We start from the raw sequence: 22568 nt of genomic DNA, 5'->3' as shown, positions 1-22568 counted from the left end.
GCAAAGCCACACAACCTAGTTGGCACCTATCAAAGAATTCCCTCCAAGTTGCTCTGAAAATAACTGAAACTGCAGGTAATTATAAGGTTTCCCTCAGTGACTAAGGGAGAAATAAGACTGGAGCTATTAATTTTAAATGAAACTGCTTATTTTACTCTTGAAGGCAACTAGGTTGAAATGGGGAATTATAAGACACTGGCTGTGCCCGAGTGAATAAAGCCCCCCGCTTGAACCTGAGAAAGAGTTGGCATTACCAGCACTTAGGTATTTGATTACAAAAATACAGAGAGCCAAAATGTTTGACCAAAACATTCTAGGAGCTGCTACCGCAAACAGAAACTATTAGCAAACTGAATTTACATCTGCGACAACTGTGATTTCCAAGAACAATAACTTAAAAACATCTAGAAACTAGAAGTCACCATGGGAAATGAAGAAAGCACAGAATTAGTTATTAAGAAACCCGGATCGGGACTCTGCCCTTAACCGGTGATGTTACCCCAGATCACAAACTCTCTGGACCTCTTGTTATCACTTGTATAACGAATGGGGTGCACTAAGCCATCCTTATGGACTTTTTTAAACCAGACCTGTGTTCAAATTCTCATTCCATGTGTATATACAGCTCTGTGATTTGGATTAGGGTGCTTAACCTCTCTGAGTTGCAAGTGCCTCAAATGTTAATGGCCGACTCATATAGCTTTCAAAAATGAAAAAATCTAAAATGTACATGTTGGTTCCCCTTATACATGATACAGGTTCATAAACCCTTATGTATAAATTCAAAATCAAAGACTCTAAAGACCAAAGTCTTACAAGTTTACAGGAAACTCACTCTGCCACAAAGGCCAACCTGAATGGACCACAAGAAGTTCTCTAGCTTTTATTTTCCCTATTTAGGTAAATATTCATATAGTTTGCTGAAGAAATGCAGATATGTTCATTTTAGGAGTGTGCTGCTCCAGAGCCCTAATGGGCGTTACAGAATCCATTCTATGCGTACCTGTTGTGCAATCTTTCAAAAATACGGAAAAAACCCTGAATTCCAAAGTACTTTGGAACCCAAAGATTTCAGGTAAGAAATATAAACTTATATTACGTTACAGATTTTAATTGTTTAGCAATAAAGTATGACGGTAATTTTAACGATATACCTTAGTGCTGAAGAAAATAGGAAGTTTCATATTTCAATTTTTAGTAATTCTATTAGCCATTCAATAAATAATTCATACTAATCAAAACATGGAGAATACTGATAGATTCCAATTTATTTTCTAATTGCTAATGTTAAGCTTTATACTCTGTCTCAGTTATTACATTCAGCTCTCCCCAAGCACACACTCAGCGCAAACAACTTTTAGAAGCGGAGAGCGATAAGAAAAGAGGAGGGGAAAGGCATGGAAAAAATAATAATGCTCTGAGTGCCTTCTATGCCCCAGATACTACACTAGTCTCTTTCCGTTTGTATTAATAATTTAACACAAGCCCTGTCCCCTGGTAGCTTACAACCTAGATGAGGACAGACATATATATTTACTCATTCACTAAACTACTACCATGTACCAGGCAGTATCTTGGGACCTGGGGCCTGGATCAACAGGTGAGCTTACATGAAGCCCTCTGGACAAACAAAAAAGCAGAATACAAATAAATAGATAATTTTAGATAATGATGTGCTATGAAGAAACCAAAGTAAAGTAATGTAATAGAGAATATTTGGAGTGAAAGTGACCATAGTCTGTTCAGAAGAGGCATCTCTGAGGAGGTGGTACCTGTGTGTATTTGTGTGTGTGTGTGTGTGTGTGTGTGTGTGTGTGTGTGTGTATGTAATAACAATTTTTACAAGATTTAATATTAAGTACCAAAAGAACATTAGAGCTAAAAGAATTCAAACCTATAGGTATTCTTAAAGAGAAATCATTTCAGAGTGGTGTAGGCAGAAGAAAGTTTCCTGTAAGTAAAAGGCAGATGGGAATTGAATAAAAGGGAACATCCCAATTCACAGCAGAATGCAAGCAGAGACAGCCCGTTTTGTGCACTGGGACGAAATGCCTTCAGTAATGTTTATGGTACAGTTTATGGTACAGTCTCCCACATTAAGTTTTAAATCCCCATCCTACTATTCCAGGCATTCTCAAACTTTAGGGCACATCAGAATCACCGAAAGGTGACTGAAATTTCTCCCTTCCTCTCAAGTCTTATGAAGTTTTTTTTCTTATATTTCTCTCATGTACTCCTGTCCATTTTTTGATTTCATAACTCAAATACCTCCTCTTTGTCTCTTTCATTTCACAAATAGCTCCCTAACCAGTTCTATATTCGCCCCGGGCATTGGTGCTTGCCTTTATCTCATCCAGCTCTCTTCTTTTATGACTTGGCAGAATATGTATGGGAAGCCAAAATGGCAAGTGGGAGACTAGCTTCAAAGATATATATTAGTGCTAAAAAAAAAAAAAATGGAGAGAGTTGGGAAGCTGTAGAAAGGTATAAAACATACAGTCTTACACAGCTCCTCCAGATAAACAACTCTTAGTATAGTAGCCAAGTGCACAGACTTCGGACTCAGGCAGCATTGTGTGGTCTTGGGCAAATTCGTTAACTTCTCTGAGTTTGCTTCACTTTTGCTGTCTCTACCTTTCAGAGGTACTAGGAAGATTAGGGAAGAAATTCATACCCCCAGTACAATGCCTGAATCCACTGCATAAACGACAACCTGCTACTATCATTGCTGCTGTTATGGTTACTCAGGTCATTAGGATACTATCATACTGAATCTAGGTACAAAACTCAATTCCTCAGCTTCTGCATTACTCCAAAACAACCACCAAAAGACAGTCCTGTTGAACTTTTTCTGAGACTAAATGTTTAATGTGAACAACAGATACCCTGGGTCCCAGTACAATCTTAACATTCTAAACTTCACTGAACAAGCCATAAACTGATGTCACATAGTCCTTCAAGTGAATTGATATCATTTGCAGAATAAGGTGCCTGTTTGTATGAAATGTATAAAAAAGGTACATTTATAAAGACAGAAAGCAGATCAGTGAGCGCCTGGGGCTAGAGGTGGATCAGGGATTGACCATAAGTGGGGGCCCCAGGTAATCTGGGCCGTAACAGAAATATCTAAAACTAGACTGCGGTTATAGCTGCACAACTCCATAAATTTACCAAAAATCATTGTACTATATACATGTACGGTGGGTGAATTTTATGGTAGGTAAACTATATCACAACAAAGCTGTTAAAAATAATCTTTTTGTTACATGACACGTTTCAGAATAAACTAGTATTTTTTTTTCTAATTCTAAAGCTTTCCATTATCAGCTCATCACCACAACAGTCATGAATTTGTCCGAGACAATTAATGTATTCCTCCATAGACTAACAGGGCTGTTATCATTGCTTTCACCCACAATCATAATGTTTTTGAAAAGACACCTTGAAAATGCAGTATAAAAGTCATTAACAGGAAGCACTTATAGGCTACGTTTATGTGCTGCATCTGATAGCTTCTCAGCCTGGACAGCAAATATTCAAGTTGGGAATGAATGGCTTTCAAACAGAAATCCATTATCAGTGCATAAGTTCTAAACAGACATTTCAGGAAAGAGAAAAGGCATTTTACTGTAAATATTTCTGATGGATTGGAATCACATCATTAAAGCAGTGGGTCTTTAAAAATGCATAGGACTCCAGGGCAGCAGTGCCCCAGTCTACATGTACAACGGCCTACGTGTTAAAATGAATGTTAAGAGTAATATTACTACAATGTCACATAAATGCACCTCCAAACAATGACCACCAAGTAGTCTTTGCATCTTTAGAGCACAGACAGCTTTTCCTTCAGATACTATACAACTATTATCACTATGATTTCCTAACATAAAATAACTACAATACATGGCACTCAGTTCAAACTTGGTCAATCCATTCTTCACTTCTCTGTAGGCCTCTAACTGCTGGTTGAACGAACTGAATGGCATCATTATGGACCTTCAAGCTTGCTTATGTTTGCCCTTTCTTGTCCATGATTAGCCCAGCCACAGGAGTCAACAAAGGATTCTTGCTGTCAATCTTCCTGAGTCAAACCCAGCAAAACCAGGCTAGGTTGCATTGTGCTGTTCTCTAGGACTTTGTCAAGACTGAAAGGTCTTGTCTTTCCACCTCGTGCTTTTCAGTTTGGTTAAGAGATGTTTATAGCACTAGTAATGGAATTGGGCTAATTCAATAACAAGGAAAATGTAATGATAATTCCAACAGCTTATGTTTTCTGCTATTTGTAGAATACTATTTTTTGTACCCTGTACTGAAGGGCCCACAAACATGATCTCTAATCATGGCATGTTCTCATTCATAATGAGAAAAAGGAAGCTCAGAAAGATTCAACCTCGTACACCTCGTGAGTGGCAAAGTAGCAACTGAATCAGAGCCCATGCCCTTATCCATTGTATATGCTGTGCTCTGAGCCTACCTGCTTGGATTTTCCATAAATGCATTGCTGAACAACAGGACTCAGTGGAGTCTCAAGGCCACCTCATGATGCTGTGATGCTGCACAGAGTGTGGAAAGAAGGATGGACTGAGTCTGATGGCCTGTTGTATTTACAGAGTTATCACTTATGAGCTGTTGGATTTGGGTTGTGTTACCTCACCTCTTTGATCCTTAATCATCTCTTCTGTAAAAAGGAAATGATCTGTCCTCCTTTATTCATTTAGATATTGTGAGGCATAAATGAGATCACACACATATTCATTTTCCAGCCAATTAATATATGTTGTTATTAAGCCTCACTTTTATCAGATACAAGATATACAGCTGCATTGGCACATAGGCCTTTCAGGAATTTAACCTCAGACCTTCACAGAAGCATATGGTCAGATAGGGTTAAAAAAAAAAAAAGAAGTTTTTTTCTAGGATTGGGAGTTCCCAGGTTCCATCCTGAAGAACTAAGAGACAACATGCAAACAAAATCAGCCTTTAAACGTTCCCTGTTTTAATTTGATTGACGTTGGAGTAAACACCTAATGAATTTATATTTTATCATGAGTTTGATGGTCTGTACCATCTCACAATATTAAAATCTATGTGACCATTTGGATAATTAAAATCAGCAAAGCTATTACTGTAAACCTGACCGGATTTTGTTAGTGAGAGTTGTGGCTGTGTCCACAAAAGGATTTAAAATTTTGATAGATTATCTGTAAACTCTTTCCATTAATTCCAGGCAAGTATTTCTCAATCAACCCAGTTACTTTTCAAGTTTAACCAATTTATGAGGTCTTATGTCACAGAGCTTAAGACACTTATTTGACTTGGAGGACAAATATGCTTCCTGGGAAAGATCATTTAAAATCACAGATTATTCCAACTAGAAGGGACTCTTCAAGACTACGCAGTCCCAGTTTTTCAGGTGAAAACCTGAAATGCCTTCAGAGGCCAGTCAGATAATATATACAAGAGGCATGGTGAGCTAAAGACAGGACGGGCAGTGATGAACCTGAGGAGCACAGGGGCTCCCAGAAAGGCATGACAAGGCATTCAAGTTCAAAGTCTGTGAAACTCTTCCAGCCAAGCCAAAAGTACCTCCAAGTTCTCCTGAGCCCAGTAACATAAGTTTCCCATTTTCAAAATTTTAAATTTAAAAGATGAACTATGAGGGCCAGGAACATGGAGAAGCTTCATTTTGTCCTTCCTCCGGCAAAGAGTTATTAAGCACCTACTGTGTGCCACGCCTGTCTGGGCTCCAAGGATGCAACACGGAGCAAAAGAGACACTGGCTTTGTTTTCAGGGAATTTACCATCTTCTAGGAGAAGGAGATGTTAACCAAACAATGACCAACCTACAGAAATTCAAACTCGGATGAACATGAAAAAGGAAAAGTACACAGCACTACAAAGTCAGACTGAGCACTGGGAACCTAGCTCCAGCCCAGGTATGCTGGGCTCAATCCATGTTGGAAGAATCCCTGAAAAGGCAATGTACTTTTTAGCAGATAGTCTAATACCACAGATTTTCTGGCATTAAATAATTTTGGGGTGAAAAAGAGATGCATCTAGTAGAGCCCTACACTAGTTACTTAATAAATATTAAATTTAAAAAATTTTAAAAAATTAAAAAAATAAAATAAATATTAAATTTATTGGTAAAGACTGAACAAATACATAAACAACTGAAAACCAATCCATAGACTATGTTACCAGAAAAAAAGAATCAGAGGGTATTTGATAAACTTTCTAATAATACTCAGTTAAATTAAGAGGCTAATACTTAGGGGAAAATAGATAAGGAAATAAAGCATTGGTAAATTGACGGAATGTTTCTTTAAAATGGGAATTTAAATTTAAATTCAGTTGGACAGGCCACTAAAATTTTTTAACCAAAAACAAACAAACCAAAACAAAATATGAAAGTACAAGACAGAGAAAGCTTTCTGTGTATGATACAACAAAAAAATACTTAGGCATGAGCAACTGTATTAGATAACAATTTGAATACAGCAGAAATACAGCATCCTTGTAAGAAGAACTTCCATGATACTAAGGTTTGCTAGTCTCTAAAAGAGAATGGACTCACGACCACCATAGGTGTGTCAGTATATGGCACATGAAAAAATGTGGGTACATGAAAAATTACTGAAGAACTACATTAAAGGAACACAATCATAAAAGAGAATGGAAATAGGACTTATACAAAACAAATGAGTTGTTGGGACAACCAGCTAAGCAGCATGGCACACAGAGAACACGCATGGGCTCTGGGGTGACTCACACCTGCTTTTGCCTGCTCCAGCCCACTGTTTTATTTTGAGCAAGTTGTTTACCTTCTCTGTGCCACACTTTCTCCATCTAAAGAAATGGGATGAACAGTACCTACTTTATCAGATTACTGTGAGAATTAAATGAGAAAGCTTATACAGTATACAGTAAGACAAATAGTTTTAGTAATAATTAGCAGCAGTAGCATAACTAATTGATCAGTAAAGACAGGGCTAAAAAGTAACAATTATTACCTTTACTTTACAAGGGATTTCAGTAAAGATGAGAGAAATTGTTCTCTATGTCTAGAAGAAAAGCAAAAAAGGTAAAGAAAAAAAAGTGAGGCTAGTTGGAACAAGAAACATCATTAATCATGATGAAGCAATAGACTGAACTACAAAGAGAATCTTTGAAATATAGTAATGGGCGTCAAGAAGGAAGGGGAAAATCTGACATAGATGATTTAAAAACTCACTAGCAAGGGTTCACCTGGATGTTATTTAATAACCTCTAAGTTCACCTAGCAGAGAATGCCACTCTTGCCAAGACAAATAAAAGTATACTTGAGTTCTTTTCCATCTATCACACTGACAGTAACTCAGAAGACAAAGCACTGCTCTCTGATGATAAATGATTTACATGGCACAGGACTTCAGCGGTGGTACCAAAAGATAAGTCACAGAAGAGAAAAGGTCATCTGAGAAAGGTAGCCTTCTCTGTGATGAGCATTGTTCTGTTTCTTACTTTAGGATAAATGTTCTGGTGATGTGTTTCACTTTTTTTACCTCTCTGCACATTCTGTGGTGGGATCTTCACCAAAGTATTTTAATATCTGTTCTTTTGACCTCTTCATTTCTGAGGGTATAGAAGAGGAACTCTGGATTGCTTAAAATAATCATGGGTATATTATAGATGGAATATCGCTTTTGATGGAAATAATAGGATTCTCTTTAAATATCAGAATTCTCTGAAATAGTATCTTATAATTATCCATAAACATGTAAACAAACACTCACACATATATAATGCTTCTAACTTCTTCACTTCTGGAATTTTTTTCTGTAATTATTATTATTTCAAATGCCATAGACTATACTCTCCTAGTGGTTGCCTGATATCAAAAACCAAAATCAAAAAGCCTCTTTTTTTTTTTATAGGCTAGGTATTTCCCACCAAAACTCAAAAAGAGGGGGAAATGAACATCTTAATGTCTTAAGCAAAGCATCAAAAAGGCAAAGGCAAAAGCATCATGAAGTATGCAAAGAGGTGGCAAGAAGTTAACAAAAGATGCTACATTCACAGTGGGCGTTTTATTGTATTTATTTGCCATTCCTTTTCATGAGGACTATTTCAAAGTTAAAACCATTTAGTTTTATGTCATTTAGTGCTACATGAATGAGAAATCATTTAGTTCTTTTTTCTTTTTTCAATAAGAGAGTGTAGGTTTCCATACTAAGTAATGCTAAAACATCTGGAAGGCAGAGACAGGCCGATTACAATTTTTCATGTCATTATTTTTCTTTTATGAAGAACAACAAAATGTCTGAAGTTAGATTTTGAAGAAAAATGACTATTCCCTGATGAAGGCTACCACTGTTAAGAAAAAAAAGTCACAGCAGAGTTTCTTTCACAATATTCTAAAGCTTTTCAGATCTACAACAAGAAACATTGTTCATACAAATGGATAATGGAGTTGAATATTACATTTTTATAAAGTTAAGTATTAAGTGAATGACTAGAAACTTTGAGCAGTTCTTATATATTGCACTGTACCAAATGCTATGGGGAAAAAAAAGACTTTCCTCTAAAAATTCAGAACTGAATAAGTTCTATGAAGTAAAATCCATTACTCAAAATGAAGAGGGATTCACTAAATCGATCTTCCAACCAAAAAGCAACTCTTACTTCTCTGAGTGTCTATGGGCTTCCTTTTCTAAGCTTTGGTATCCTGGGACAGTTCCTAAATAAGAGGGTAGCAATTACCAAGAGCAAAGACCATGATTCACGTAGAGTTCCATGCTCCACAGCGCAGGCAGCGGACACTAGGGTTTATTCCACTACACCTTTTCTTTTTTCTCTCTTCCCACTGGCATAACGAGTTGCCACTACAGGCTTAGCAAAATAGTACCTGTCACTTTCAGATGTTTAATATTCCTCTGTAAAGGGTATTGTACCACCCCGTCAAACCAGCACAGGTCGAATATGAGGCCTCGTCATAATGTAAAATGTGTTACTCAGTCACCAATGATTTAGACAAAATGCATCTTATGAAGATATAAGTGTGGAGCTGTGCTGACTTGTAAAGCTTGCTCGCCAGCCACCTGTAGACGCCAGAGAGAACGGCCAGTCCACCTTGCAGTCCATCAGTAACAATAACTCCAGAGGGACAAAATGTAAAATTCCCGGGGGCTTCCCTGGTGGCGCTGTGGTTGAGAGTCCGCCTGCCGATGCAGGGGACATGGGTTCGTGCCCTGGTCCAGGAGGATCCCACGTGCCGCGGAGCGGGTGGGCCCGTGAGCCATGGCCGCTGAGCCTGCGCGTCCGGAGCCTGTGCTCCGCAACAGGAGAGGCCGCAACAGTGAGAGGCCCGTATACCACAAAAAAACAAACCAAAAAAAAAAACAATAAAATTCCCAGCTTGTCATGACAACCCTTTTTTCCTTCCTCCCAGTCCAGACTTAGAAGCACTGTCAACACTATAATTTATTGATAGAGTTGGACCATTAAGATGATACACAGTATATCCAGAAAGGAGATGTTTTTCCCTCACGTTATCTCATTACTCCTTGGCCCAGATCTGGTGAAAGCTTGATGGCACCATACTACAATTGATTCAGAAAATAACAAGAGTATTTTGCTTAACTAAAGTGTATTTGTCATCACTGACATGGAATGCAATTAACCAAATTAAACTGGCCGATACTATAATTATTTCACGTTCAAAGAAATACAACACTACTCGTAAAGAGCAGGTATGGTCTGGAAGTGAGAAAATACAACTGAGCATTAGAAGGTCAATAGCACTAGGAGATCTGCTTTTGACACATATTAATAATTTAAGCTATTTACTTATGCTTTTGCAGGCCCTAAGTTACACCACCTCCATACGGAAGGCAATGAAGTTGCATCTGTCATAAAGGAATTCTGGTGAAGTTTAATTAGCACTTATGATCTTTAGACAGGTAAAGGTAATTAACATTTAAAAAAAAATTCTGATGCAAGTGGAAGTAGTATATATTGACACTAAATTGTCACTGATTCTTTTTCTATACCTTTCCCCCATCCTTTCATAGCCTGGATTATAAGAACTCTAAGACACAGATACTTTCCTAGTGTCCTACCACCAACTCTTACCCATCATTCTGCTTCTAACTGCTAAGCCATATAAGTGAACACATGCTTTTGTTCGTGTTTCTTTATTGTTGCTAATTCCTTTTGTGCTTCCCATTTAAGTCCCATAATCAAATGCGTGACATGAACTTGGATTCATAATGAAAGTGTTTACTTTCCTTATGATTAACTTCCCTGCATAATTAATGTCCCAGGTCCTCTGGGCAGTCTCACGACATCTACTCTGCTTTTACATGCTACCTGTCAGCTGAATACATTTTCATATTTTAGGAGGAGGTGGAAAGAAACAAGAAAGCTTCTCGCTGACTCCCATTCTAAAGAGATTATTTTCACCAAAAAGTATTTGCAATTATATTAGTTATTTTCATCACTTATATAAAGTGCTATATTGGCTGGGCCTCACCTGAGAAGATAATGATTAAATTACAAATGTAAATAGGCTCCTATCAGAAACAATTAGGAACATCTTGAGGAGTTTTTAACAATATAAGAGGAAAGAGGGCAAGAAAGAGACAAAAAAGCTGGCAATAGGGGCAGCAGTGAGGTTATGACCACAGGGCATAGAAATTCCCAGCTCCCTCTGGAGCTTTCCTGAGGGACCCACCGAGATTCTTGTCCTGCAGGTGTCACATCAGACCTCTCGTCTGCCTGCAGTGACCATATCTGTTCACTCAGACCAAACCGTCTGAAAAGGGGGCTGAGAGCTTGCTGTGGTAGCTCTGCTTTCTCTGAAGCCTCCTCGGGAAGTACTCTTCAGTCTGAGCTCAGGCTGTTTGCCTTAAAAGGATAAAATATCTGTAGGAGAAAAAAAAAACTGTAGCTGGCTACAGAGACATCACATACCAGAAGGAGAAGCGCTACAAGCCCTGTACTGCTCTTCCAAGGGAGGCTCGTCACTGTTTCACCTTTATACACCGAACATTTCATAAAAGCATCTGGGACACCAGGAAACAGTCTTATTGGCTAACACAGCAGCTCCCCTCAGTGAGTGGAAAAACAAACTTGGGTTGATGGCTGATCCTGATGTGTCATATCTGACACATCACATGCTACATTCACAGTGGGCTTTTTATTGTATTTATTTGCCATTCCTTTTCATGAGGACTATTTCAAAGTTAAAACCATTTGGTTCAAAGTTAAACCATTTAACATGAGCCGTGGCCATGGCTCACGGCTGGCAGGAAAGAGGAAGCGTACTTACCCACTGAAGGGAGCTGCTGCCACTTTCTGTGCCCCAGGTCCTTGCGGGTCACCCCAGAGAGCACAGTGAAACTGACATGTGCAGCTGCTATGGAAACTGGGGAGCTGGAGCTGCCTGGCTCCACTGCAAGCAGGGGATTGGGACTGGTAAAAGGGAACCAAGGAAAGTACTTTCCCAAAGCATGGGAATTCAAGGAGCCTGTAACAACTGATGTGGAACGGGCTGCAGAAAAGGTTCTCAGTCCTGGCTGCATATAAGAATCACCTTGGGAGCTCAAATAATATACCTCCACCTGCAGGCCACCAGATAGCAATTAAATCAGAATCTCTGGAGGTGGCACCCCCCAGGAAAGATGTTTCCGAAATTCCCTAGGTGATTCTAACATGCAGCCTAGGGTTGAGAACTGATGGACTAGGTAAGGTAATGATTACTTACCTGGGGAAATAAACAATAAGGCATTAACTAAATAGTATACACCTATAATTTGCCAAAAAAAATCTGCTTTTTTAAAGTCCCTAGTACTTAAAGGTTTTAGCCAATAGAAACATTCAATTTTTTAAGTGGAAAGTTTATCCTGTTTCTTTGTTTAATCTCTCTCTCTCTCTCACACACACACACACACACACACACACACACACACACCCTGTTGTCTAACTATCAGAGTGTTTCCTAAATTGTGCTGTTCATTGCAATTATCTGAGGAATCTTATAAAAATACTGATGGCTGGCTTCCACCCCCAGACATTCTGATTTTAATTGGTTTGGTTTTTTTAAGCTCCCCAGATGATTCTAATGTGCAGCAAAGTTTGGGAGCCATGGTCCTATCTTATGTTTTCCACTTTTCCCAAAGTTCTTCTGCTTCCTATTTAACTACTGGTGAACAAATACTCGCCTGAGAACAGCCTATATGGTATTTATTAGGATTTCATGCAATTGCCTCATCCTCACACCCCTTTGGGAAGCAGAAGAACCTAATGGCTAAAGAGAATGGCTCGCAAGTTCAAATTCAGATTCAGCCTTTCATAAAGTGTGTGACTTTAAGCAAGTTACTTAGTTTCTCCAAGTTTTACTGTCCTGCTCCTTGCATGAAACAGGATAATCTGGAGTCTTCCTCACAAGGTTGTTTGATAAAAAAGACAATCTATGTAAAGCACAAGGGGCAGTGGCCTGCCACAGAGTAGGTGCTCAATAAATGTTAGCCATTCTGACCTATTTTTTCAGAAAGAGTGATGCACTGACTTGCCCTCCTCATTCCTTTTTCTGCACTGCACAGTGGACTGCATGAAGACCACCAAGCCCTCCCTGGTATCAGACTAAGGAATGTTTCAAAGGGACAATACAAGGCATTCAAAACAAGCACTGGTCTAAAGGGAAACATCTTAATGACTTTCTGCCAAAATCCCAGTATGGCTCCCACTCCCAGAGGAGGCCAGCCTCTGGTAGACTCCAATTCGGGCGTCACGAAGTGCTATCTTACTTGTAAATTCCATTCCAGTCTCATTGCCTGTTCACTTGCCCACAAAGCCCATCGCTCCTTTCCAACTTCTTTGCAAACATGGCATAGCTTTCACAATAGTCATCTCGCTTTGCCCTTTCCTGCCCCCCTGACACACATCTCTTCTTCCCACTCTCTCCTGCTTTTTTCCTATTAATAACTCTGAATATAAAATCCATTCAGAAACAAGACACTTCTGAGAGTATATTTGTAGTCCCACCTTTTGTACAACATGTTTTGTGTAGCTACAGATTTTGAGCCCTTGTTTATATTTACATGACAGTTTTGGAGGGAGAACATCCCTCTGCTCTTACAAACAAAATACACTCAGAGAGTTCAAACAGGCTGTACGTAGTTAACTTCCCAGAAAATACACTTGAAGGAGATGCCGAGGAATGCAGTCAGATGGTGAGAGGAAAGGGGAATCGGTGTCAGAAGGCTGGGCGTGAGGAAGTAGAGAAGGGCTGTCAGGCATGGGGTGGTAAACAGCGCCAGCCCAACAGTTCAGATTAGGATTCAAAGTGCCACAGATGTGATTGCATAATAAGCTGTTGCGCATACTGGTAAATGCTGCTTTCAGCACGTGCTTATTTATCATATTGTCTTGCGTCCTCAGGACGTGGAACATTCAAGTCGGAGCGTCTGAGTGCTAGCATCGGACCCAGTTCTCTGGGATGGGCGGCAGCACCTATGGTAGAGATGGGAGAAAGAGCAAGCAGCCTGGTGTTCGAATCTGGTTGCTAGGATACCATGGAGACCCTCCACTGCTAGGCAGACAGGAAAGAAAAAATGTGTCCATATGCCTTATAACCTACAAACAGCAACAATAGAAACATCGTCTGCCTTCTTCTACCCTTTGCCATTAGGACTCCAAACCCAACTCTTCAGTGAAATAACAAGTAGCAGGAGCTTGGAAATGTGGCTCAGTAGAGCAAGGAAGTTGGTCATTTATATTCTCAGGCAGTCTCTGGAGCTCCTCCATTGAAGGGCTTATCAGTATTTTCATTATAAGCCGCATTCTAGGGGCAAACAACTATGCTTCCAAACACCCTCATAGGGTCTTAGCAGCCTGGTCTTATTTTTATAAAGGCTGCCACAACTTCAATTTTACTGCCACAGACCATGATGTCAAATTAACAATCAAACTTAAATCGGATAGTCTATTAGAATAATGTTAAGTTGGAATTGAACTCCTCCACAAGAACAAGAAAGATGAATTTCAAAAATCGACTTCAGGTTCAATTCTCATGTAGGTCCGGTTCGCCTGGGTATGTGAGGAATCTGCCATGCTAGTCTGTGGCACAAAATCAGATTGTTTCCAGTGGGAACATTTAGAAGTGAGTGGAAAGAGGAGCTTGCTTTCTTTACGAGTGGAACTCAGTTTCTTTGAGAGTTTTAATCATCTGCTGCTTGGTTAAATTCAATATTCTTACCTAGTCAGGAGAGTTATAGTTACTATCAGGACTGTGCTGGTGGGAGATGGTGGACTGCAGTGACATCTGAGATGCAGAGCTTTATTAACAGGTAGCAATTAGTCCCTGGTGTAAAGTGCACGCTTGTGCCCACACACCTGCGTGCGTGCACGCACACACACACCCCTCAATTATTCTAACAACAAGCGCCAAGTGCCCTCTCACCTACTCATCCTGATTCTCTCTGGCCTAAACTTGCTTTTCCTCAATTTCCACCACGGCATTCTGTTACTGCCACTAGCTGCTGTCGTTCCCCTGATGTACCCTCTGATTTCTTTTGCTGTCTTTTCCCTTTGCTGACGGCCCTCCTCACCTTAACCCCACCCCTCTTATCCCATCACCACTCACCTAAATCATGGCCATCGATCAAATACTTAACTTTAAATACCTCCACTTCCACAAGAGTTTCTGATACCATAAAATTAAATGGGCTCAATTATATTTTGCCACCTGTCTTAGGTATCTCCTCTGTGACTTACCTTACTCTACTTGCTAGAATATTTACTTGTGCAGTATTGTTAAGCCCTGGTTAACTCCTTCATAGGACTTACACAATTCTCCTCTCTAACGCATGACACTAACTTGCACATGGTGCATCCCATAAAAGTACTGAACTGAGCTATAGGGCATATTTGAAATTTAACTGCTACCTATGAAGAAATCTGTGTTTTAATATCATGCCATCTATGATTACACTAAGATCCTAGAATTCTCCCAACTTCCTACAGAATTTAACAGACAGCCTTTAGGAAGATTCTATTTCTCCTGAAATGTACTAATGTCAAGGTTTAAAAAAAAAATCAGATAAGATCTTGCTAAAATTAATGCCTCCCTAAAAATAAGAACATATATTTCTTTCTATCCTCAGCTCCCCAAAGTACTTCACCATCAAAAGGCGTAACACTACAAATCAAAATATGTCATCCTTCTTTGAAATTCAGTTTTTCTCTAGGGTGAAAAGCAATAGCTTAACAAAAACACAGAGACACTAACAACTTTTGATAGGAACTCAAGGCTTTATAGACCAACTGAAAAAAACACAGAGCCCTATGACAGCAAAATGGAAAGGATTTGAGAATATTTACAATAGGTAAAGGGTTTAGATCAACATACCAGTGACAGAACGTTCTAATCTATTACAGAGTCAATTTTCAGGAATAAAATAGCATGAAATAAAATTACTTTAAGAATCCATAAGAACCACTCTCTATATATAATCAATAGGCTGATCTCATAAAATGAATATTTTTATATAGTTTTCATTTTTAAGCGTTTATTTGCTTAATTTAATTCAAAACATAGTCTAATAGTTTTACCTTCTCAAATAGATATTTGGTAGCAGTAGAATATAGATTCCAATTTGCTAATCAGTTCTTTGCTCTTCAAATGACAACAGAAAAAGGGCTTAAGGGTTATTTCTAGACACATGTGAAAGAGACAAACCAAAACAACCCCCTGCCTCACAGGTGCAGCAGGAGTGCCCCAGCTCTGTGCTAGAATCGGACACAGCCTTCCCTCCAATTCCAGCTTACAGGGAAAATTCCAAATCAAATATGTTACGTTAATTTATATTTTACACTGTTTTTCAAATGGTCAAAAAATCACTAAAAAAATAAGTTTTTAAAGATTCTAATCCTCAGAAGATAACCTCGGTAAGCAAAAAGTAAACAAACATATTCGCACACATAGATAATTGAATAGGACATTCCCTGGGTAGTCACCTATATCCAACAGAAAGAGAATAGAAAACTACATGACCATAAATTTGAAATCAATTTTGGACTATTTAGATGGTTTCATGTTAACTCCAACTCCCAATAATCTGTAAGTTTAAGAATGATGACCAAATTTAACTTGTACTAAAAATAAAATATAAAGATATAAACACTTGTTGCCAGTAAGTTGGTATAATCAAATTATTTATAGTGAAATAAACAGAAATTCAAACAAGTCTCCTTCACTTTGGCAAAAATTCCTAATCCTTTGTAGAACCATCTTGTACAATCACTCAAATGACATAAGAATAATCGTTTTGCATACAATATACTTCTCTTTCTCTTACCAAAGGTACTCTACACTTAAGCAAATTTTATTCTAGTTTTCTTTATGTAAGTGTGAAAAAAGAACAGATGTTTTTCCAAAATTATTTAAGCTTGGAAGACATTCATTCTATCGTTTTCTTCAGTATAATCCTTCAGAATCACCAAAACCATCACGGTGATACCTTAATAGTTGACTTCCTTAAAGCACAAGTTATTAAATAAATATCAGAACGCACAGTATGGTTCAACAGGTAAAATGTTTATTATGACAGAATGTTGTGAATTATTTGCCACACTAATTTCATCTTCCACCATGGATTTTTTAAAAAATCTAGTTGCTCTACATGTCAAGCACTAAGAGATTTCTAAAACTTACATTATACAGCTCGGTCCCTACTGCCTAGATTCCTTTAGATCTTGCCTGATAGAATGTTTCACCGGAGTTATCAGCTGGCTTGATCATGCTTCAAATAAAACCTATTAAAATCGTCTTTTTATAAAAGCAGAGTTTGCTCTGAGTTACTCCAAATTCCTGCAGATACTAAAATGGGATCCTATGGAATGCTGAAAGATGCAGAGAGCTGTCTTTGACTTATTTTTTTCATTATGCAAAACTTGGCCCTGGAGAGATGGTCATGTACCTCATTAGCTAAAACAGGCAAGCATGTCAGGACTGCAAATTAACTTACCGGGGAAAGCTGAAGTGGATTCAGATCATTCAGGTTTCGAAAGCAGATCTAAATCTACTGAACTGAACTATTAGGGCAACTCTGTGAGGTTAGAATCTCGGAAATGTTTATCCTTATTGTCTCTTCCCCACACTCACAGAATACAAACTTCTCCTTAAACTAAACCTGCATGAGGAACAGCAAATGCTCTACTGCAACCAACAAGGATAGTTACACGTCTAAGTTTTCAAAAGTATCATTAGTACCTACTCACAAGCCACCCCCACACACACATCCAATAAATACAGATGGAGACAATCAAATACTCTTTCTCCTTATATTAAATCTTTGTGTTTATAAAGTGAAGGGTTCCCAGGGACCTCATATTATTATGTAACACGTGTCATCCAGCCAACGTGGTGCTGTTAGGAATAGAGTATCAAAACCCTTCGTTTTATCAATTATGTCATTATCTATTAACTTAAAATACCATTCATCTGGGTGCTCATTCCATATTAACTTCATGCTCCTGCCACTTTACTCTCTGTAAGAACTCTGAGTTGAGTGGTGTATAAGAAGCTTCATTCAATTTTCCCACCCAAGTTGTGAAGCCCACTGACATCAGAACTACACAGTTGTCTAAAATGCTAGAATACCAGAGTAGTTGCTTCAGAAGCCAGGAGTAAGGCAAACAATGTGCCCACGTTGTCAATAAAGATAAGTGTACTTCTCTGTATCTGACCCTAGAAACATGCAACCCTCTTGGGAGACAGAGGCACCCCCCCCCATTAGCAACATTATATAAATTCCTTAAGGAAAATAAGCAATATTCTCCCTCAGATGTTATTTAAAAATATATTTTTTTAAAAAATCAACAGACTAGGCTTCCACAGGTGGATTGTAAATGTCGTCGAATTCTGGAAATCAAAAAATCTTCCCTTTCATATGTGTATTTGCTTATTTTTGACACTTTGATGATGCCAGAACATCAGCTTCGAAGGGTACCAGCGAGAAACGCCGGCATGTAGAGAAATCCGGGAGCGCCACAAAAGCATAGAAAGTAAGGGTGATAGCAGACGCATTTCATTTCAAGTCTGATGAGCCTGCAGTTAGGATTTTCCGGTTGGGCAGGTTTGTCAGAGCATTTGGGAGACGGGGCTTTCTATTCCTCTTCTCACACTCACACATACACAGCACAATGCACACCGGGGGCGCATTCAAACTCTACGTACAGTAGGGGGCCTATATGAATGTATATGTTTATTAAAAAAAAAAAAAGAAAGAATAGCTTGACATCTGACAAAGACACGAAGGCAACGTAGGTGCAGTGAGTCTGACTCTGAGAAACGTGCACAGCCCCGCAAGAAGTGCCCGTTAAAATGAAACATTTCTGAGGATGAGGACAGACACGGCAAGCGGGAGGGGCGGGGGCCGACAGACAATACAGAGACCCGCAGCTCCCCACCGACAGGGTGCCACACGGACCCGGAGCGTAACCCCTGCTTACTGTGGACTCTTGGGGTAGAAGGGCAGAGTCACATGGCTGAGATCCTGGATGTCGAAGGCGGTGGGCTCAGCGGAGATCGCCTGCCGCTTGGTGCGCGGCTCGCCTTGCAAGGTGCTCGCGCTCTGCTTCTGCGCCTGCTGGGTAGCCGGCCGGATCACCGAGCGGTACTTGTCCAGCTCGTTCTGCAGCTTCTGGATCAGTTCGTCCTTCTGATCCAACTCCAGCTCCAGCTCGTCGATGAGAGCATCCCGCTGCCTCAGCTCCTCGATCTTCTCCTGGAGCGCGTACTGTAAATCCCGCAGGGTGCCCATGCTCCTCGGGGCTGCCGGGGGCTCCTTCCTGCCGCTGCTCCGCGTCTTGGGGCGTCCTCCCCTCTCCGATCAACTTTCCCCAAAGTCGCTGCTGCCTCCCGAGTGCGAAAGCTTCCTACTTGAGACCAAAGCCAGCCCTGGCTTCTGAGCATGCCCAGTCTCCCGGCTCCAGCCACCGAGAGTTTCAGGGCAGATTCCACTTCTCCGGGCTGTGAGGCTGAGCGCTGGGATGAGCCAAAAGGCGGGTCGAACCGGTATTCAACCTGAACCGCGGTGGGCGCCGCAGCGCCAGGGAGAAGAGCCGGGAGCGCGATGGCAGGGGAGCGGGAGAAGGGACTTGGATGGGGGCTCCGAGGCCGCGGCAGGCGTGCCCGGGTCACTCACGCCGGGCGCCGGAGGAAGCCGGCGGAGCGTGTGGGGAGCCCGATAAACCTCTGAGCGCGCCGAGGGCTGCACGGGCGGAGCGAGGCGGGAGCACTACTTTGGGGGCGGGGAGGCGGGCGGGAGAGGACCGGGGGGACCCCGCGCAAACTCGGGAAGCGTTAGCCGGCTCCAGAGCATACCAGGCTGGAGGACGTGGGACTACAATCCTGGCGACGAGGGAGGGCAGAGCGGGCTCTGCATCCTCAGCGCGCTGAGTTCTGCAGGTGTCTGGACCGCCAGCCTCACCAAGAAAGGCTCCCCAGCCTGTGGCTGAGCTCTCGCGTCTTCCACGCAGCCCTTCTCACGGGGAGCGCCTCACACAGGTGGCTAACGCTTGAAAACAAACTTGCCTTTCAGGAAAGGAGAGAGTATCCGTGCAGGGGAGGGACTTCCACTCACATCCAGGCGCCTTTGGGGATGAGGGAGGGAGCTTCTGATTTTTTTTCTCCCCCGTCAGCATTGCCAGCTCCTGCGAATGACTCCGCTTTCCGCTCCTTTCAAACACGGATTAATGAACTCTTTTTGGGGCAAGGGTCGAAACGGGATTGTGCCCCAGAGGGCTGCTCAGCTTCCCCACTGCCCCTCCCACTTAAACCAGTGTCTGCGGAATAGTTTATGGAACGGTCTTGCTCCTTCCCTGTGCTGAATTCTGGGCGGGGAGCGCAGGGCGGGTCAAAATCGTTGCAGAATTCCAAAAAGTTCATCCTGAAATGGAACCATATCTTTGAAATTACTTCCTTGACAACCCAGCCGTTAGGGCTGTATCCTTCCACTTGAATGGCAAGACACAAACTTCGAAGAAGAGGGAAAATCTTAAAGAAAAGGAGGATCCTAGACGGGCTGTGGTAAAGTGCCGCCCCCCTCCACCTACTCCCACCTCCGACCCCATCCCTGCCTGCTCAATATTTCCTAAAATGATGACAATTTAGGTAGCATCCTTTCTGTCCAAGGGTAATTCTCCCATCGTGTTTAGAAGGCTCCATAATACTTAAATTCCTCATATTTACCTAAATCTTCACCAAATCATTTAAAATTTTAGCATCTTAACTGCAGTTCTCTAATTACTGTTCTTGAGAACTCAGTGTTATAATCCTCGATGCTCTATTTGGCCATTCCTTAACACCAAATAAAACAAAGTAGGTAGAAAATAAATTAAAATTCTGAATTGCAATCCAGAACTATTCACTGGAATCTAAATTTAGCCAAGGACATATATATCAGTCCCCCCCCCCAAAAAAGTGCTCACTTTTGCTATTGAATACACAGCCTGTTCCATCTAAGTAAGAAGAAGAAGAAAAGAATGGGGAGGGGGAGGGGAGGAAAGAAAAGAACAGAACCAGCTAGTCAATGTCACATTTATAAGCTTTTTGATTTAAAGTGTACTTGTTTGTAACTAGAAGTATAAATGAAAAAGGATATATAGTCCTAAACATTCTTCTACCCAGATGATGATTTAATTCTCTCAGTACAAATGATATGACACTTAATTTTTCTGCTTTCCAACATGGATATTTTCAGAAGTGCATTTCTTTCAGAATGTAATATATAAAGTGGATAGTTCCCCAAAATAAACATGAATAACTTACAGATACTGATAGCAGCAAGTAGGAGTTCTGAATTATTGTTGTTTTAATTAAAACTAAACCAAGCAGAAGTGCTCTGGCTTTGTATAACTGACTCCATTCTAAAAGAGCTTCCGTGACATTTTCCTTCTCCCAGGAAAAAGGCCAAATTCTTATCTTATTTAACCTATGGGAATTCTTTAATTCCATGGCAAAATGTCTAAAACTAAATGAGACTTTTTTTTCCCTATAGATCTCTTATAGGGTGCAGGAGCCCAAGAGTTTATGTCTAAAAATATATCAGGAGCAATGTATAGGGGACATCATTAGACAACTGCTAAGCAGAGTTATGTTTTAAGGCTCATTTGAGGCTTAAATGGGGTTTACTTAATCTCTTTGAGCAGCACAAAGTAGAGAAGATTCTTCTTCATTTGTAGAAAGCTTGTCTACATGTAAAAAGGATAAAAGAAACTAAAGCATTGTTCCCCCAAAATAAAAAATAGCAGTTCAACCAAAAAAAAAGTCAGGTTTCTTTGGGTTTTTTTTAACAAAAGTGAAGTTTCTTCCACTGTTATGTAAATATTTTTCATTATTTAAGCTATCATATCTACATGCCACTACAGGATATATCCATGTTACATTTTCATTTTAAATGGAATTCTTGTGATACAAAATATATTCCTTGATGAATCCCATAGTGAGAGTCAGGAATCTGTTGTAATAAATGCAAAGAAACTAAACAGCTGGGAAGATATGACTATTACAATTGACTTACACTTTAAAAGGTATTTAAGGTGTAAGAACATATTTGGTTGTATTAGCCTATACGATGAAAAAGTAAAATTGCCCTTAAATACTTTATAATTGTATATGCAAAATCCAGAATTCTAGGCTTTTCCCTTCCATTTTTAAAGTCAAAATAAATATTTTAAGCAAGTTTTTCAATGCTGTTCTTGACGGTTTAAATCCTGAGGGACCCTGGTTTTCTATCTCAACCTTTTGAGTGATTCCAATATTTTCTTAAATATCTTTTGCATTGTATTTGGTAAATGCTGGAAATAAATTTTACATAAATAATCAAGGTTTTGTAGTTTCATTTCAACAGACAGGTTTTACTATATGTCTTATAGTAAACTTAATTGGCTAAGTTATAATATCACAGATCAGGCACAAGTCTACTTCCTGCTATTAGGCTACCACAAATTTGGAATGGAGTGGAACTGCATATGTTGAGCTCTCCCACTAAATTTCTGGGATGAAGTCTTGATGTTAGATGCTGAAGCACAGAACAATGCAATTTTGAAGGAACTTAATTTATACACTAGAATTCCATAGTCAACTCACAACCTACTTTCAGCAGTCTCTCTTTGTTGTAGCTCTGATGGAAGCAAAGTTCCACCAGTAGCCAGACCCACCTGTGGCATATTGATGCTCTTCAATTTTGCATGCAACTCTCATGACTGAGAATAAATATTATCACACCTTCCTTAATGGAATCTCAGAATCACTTAATAAGACATTCAGTAATTCAGCTTTATCATAATACTGGCCATTAAAAAAAAATAAAGCCTTTAGAATTTATTATCCTACACTAAAAACATAATTAGCCTCAAAAGAACTCTGATAATTTCGTCATCCAGCTGCCCATTCCACTGGTGCTACATTTCCTGCAGGAGTCCTAAGTTTGAAATTTTCTTCTGCCATTTCATGTACATGTCTTGAACAGCAAAAACCAAAACCAAAAACAAACAAAACATAGATGAGCTATGTTTTGGGT

At 40.0% G+C, this 22568-nt stretch overlaps 1 protein-coding gene across 2 annotated transcripts in view; it reads right to left on the bottom strand.

Moving 5' to 3' along the window:
* The window catches only part of PRKG1 (protein kinase cGMP-dependent 1), a 1181528-nt gene that overhangs the window by 1088880 nt on the left and 70080 nt on the right, over positions 1–22568 (bottom strand). Inside the window, exon 1 of one of the 2 annotated variants that reach the window (XM_030864959.2) lies at positions 18496–19126. The exons of the other annotated variant lie outside the window; for it this stretch is intronic. Within the exon in view, the coding sequence (XP_030720819.2) occupies positions 18496–18806 (311 nt within the window). The 5' untranslated portion in view covers positions 18807–19126. Of the gene's footprint in view, positions 1–18495; positions 19127–22568 lie in introns of those variants that run through there. 2 annotated transcript variants of the gene reach the window in all.

This window comes from Globicephala melas, chromosome 16, assembly GCF_963455315.2.
Source record: "Globicephala melas chromosome 16, mGloMel1.2, whole genome shotgun sequence".
NCBI lineage: Eukaryota > Metazoa > Chordata > Mammalia > Artiodactyla > Delphinidae > Globicephala > Globicephala melas.
Note: the sequence above shows the minus strand (reverse complement) of the source record. Positions and strands in the feature narration are given on the sequence as shown.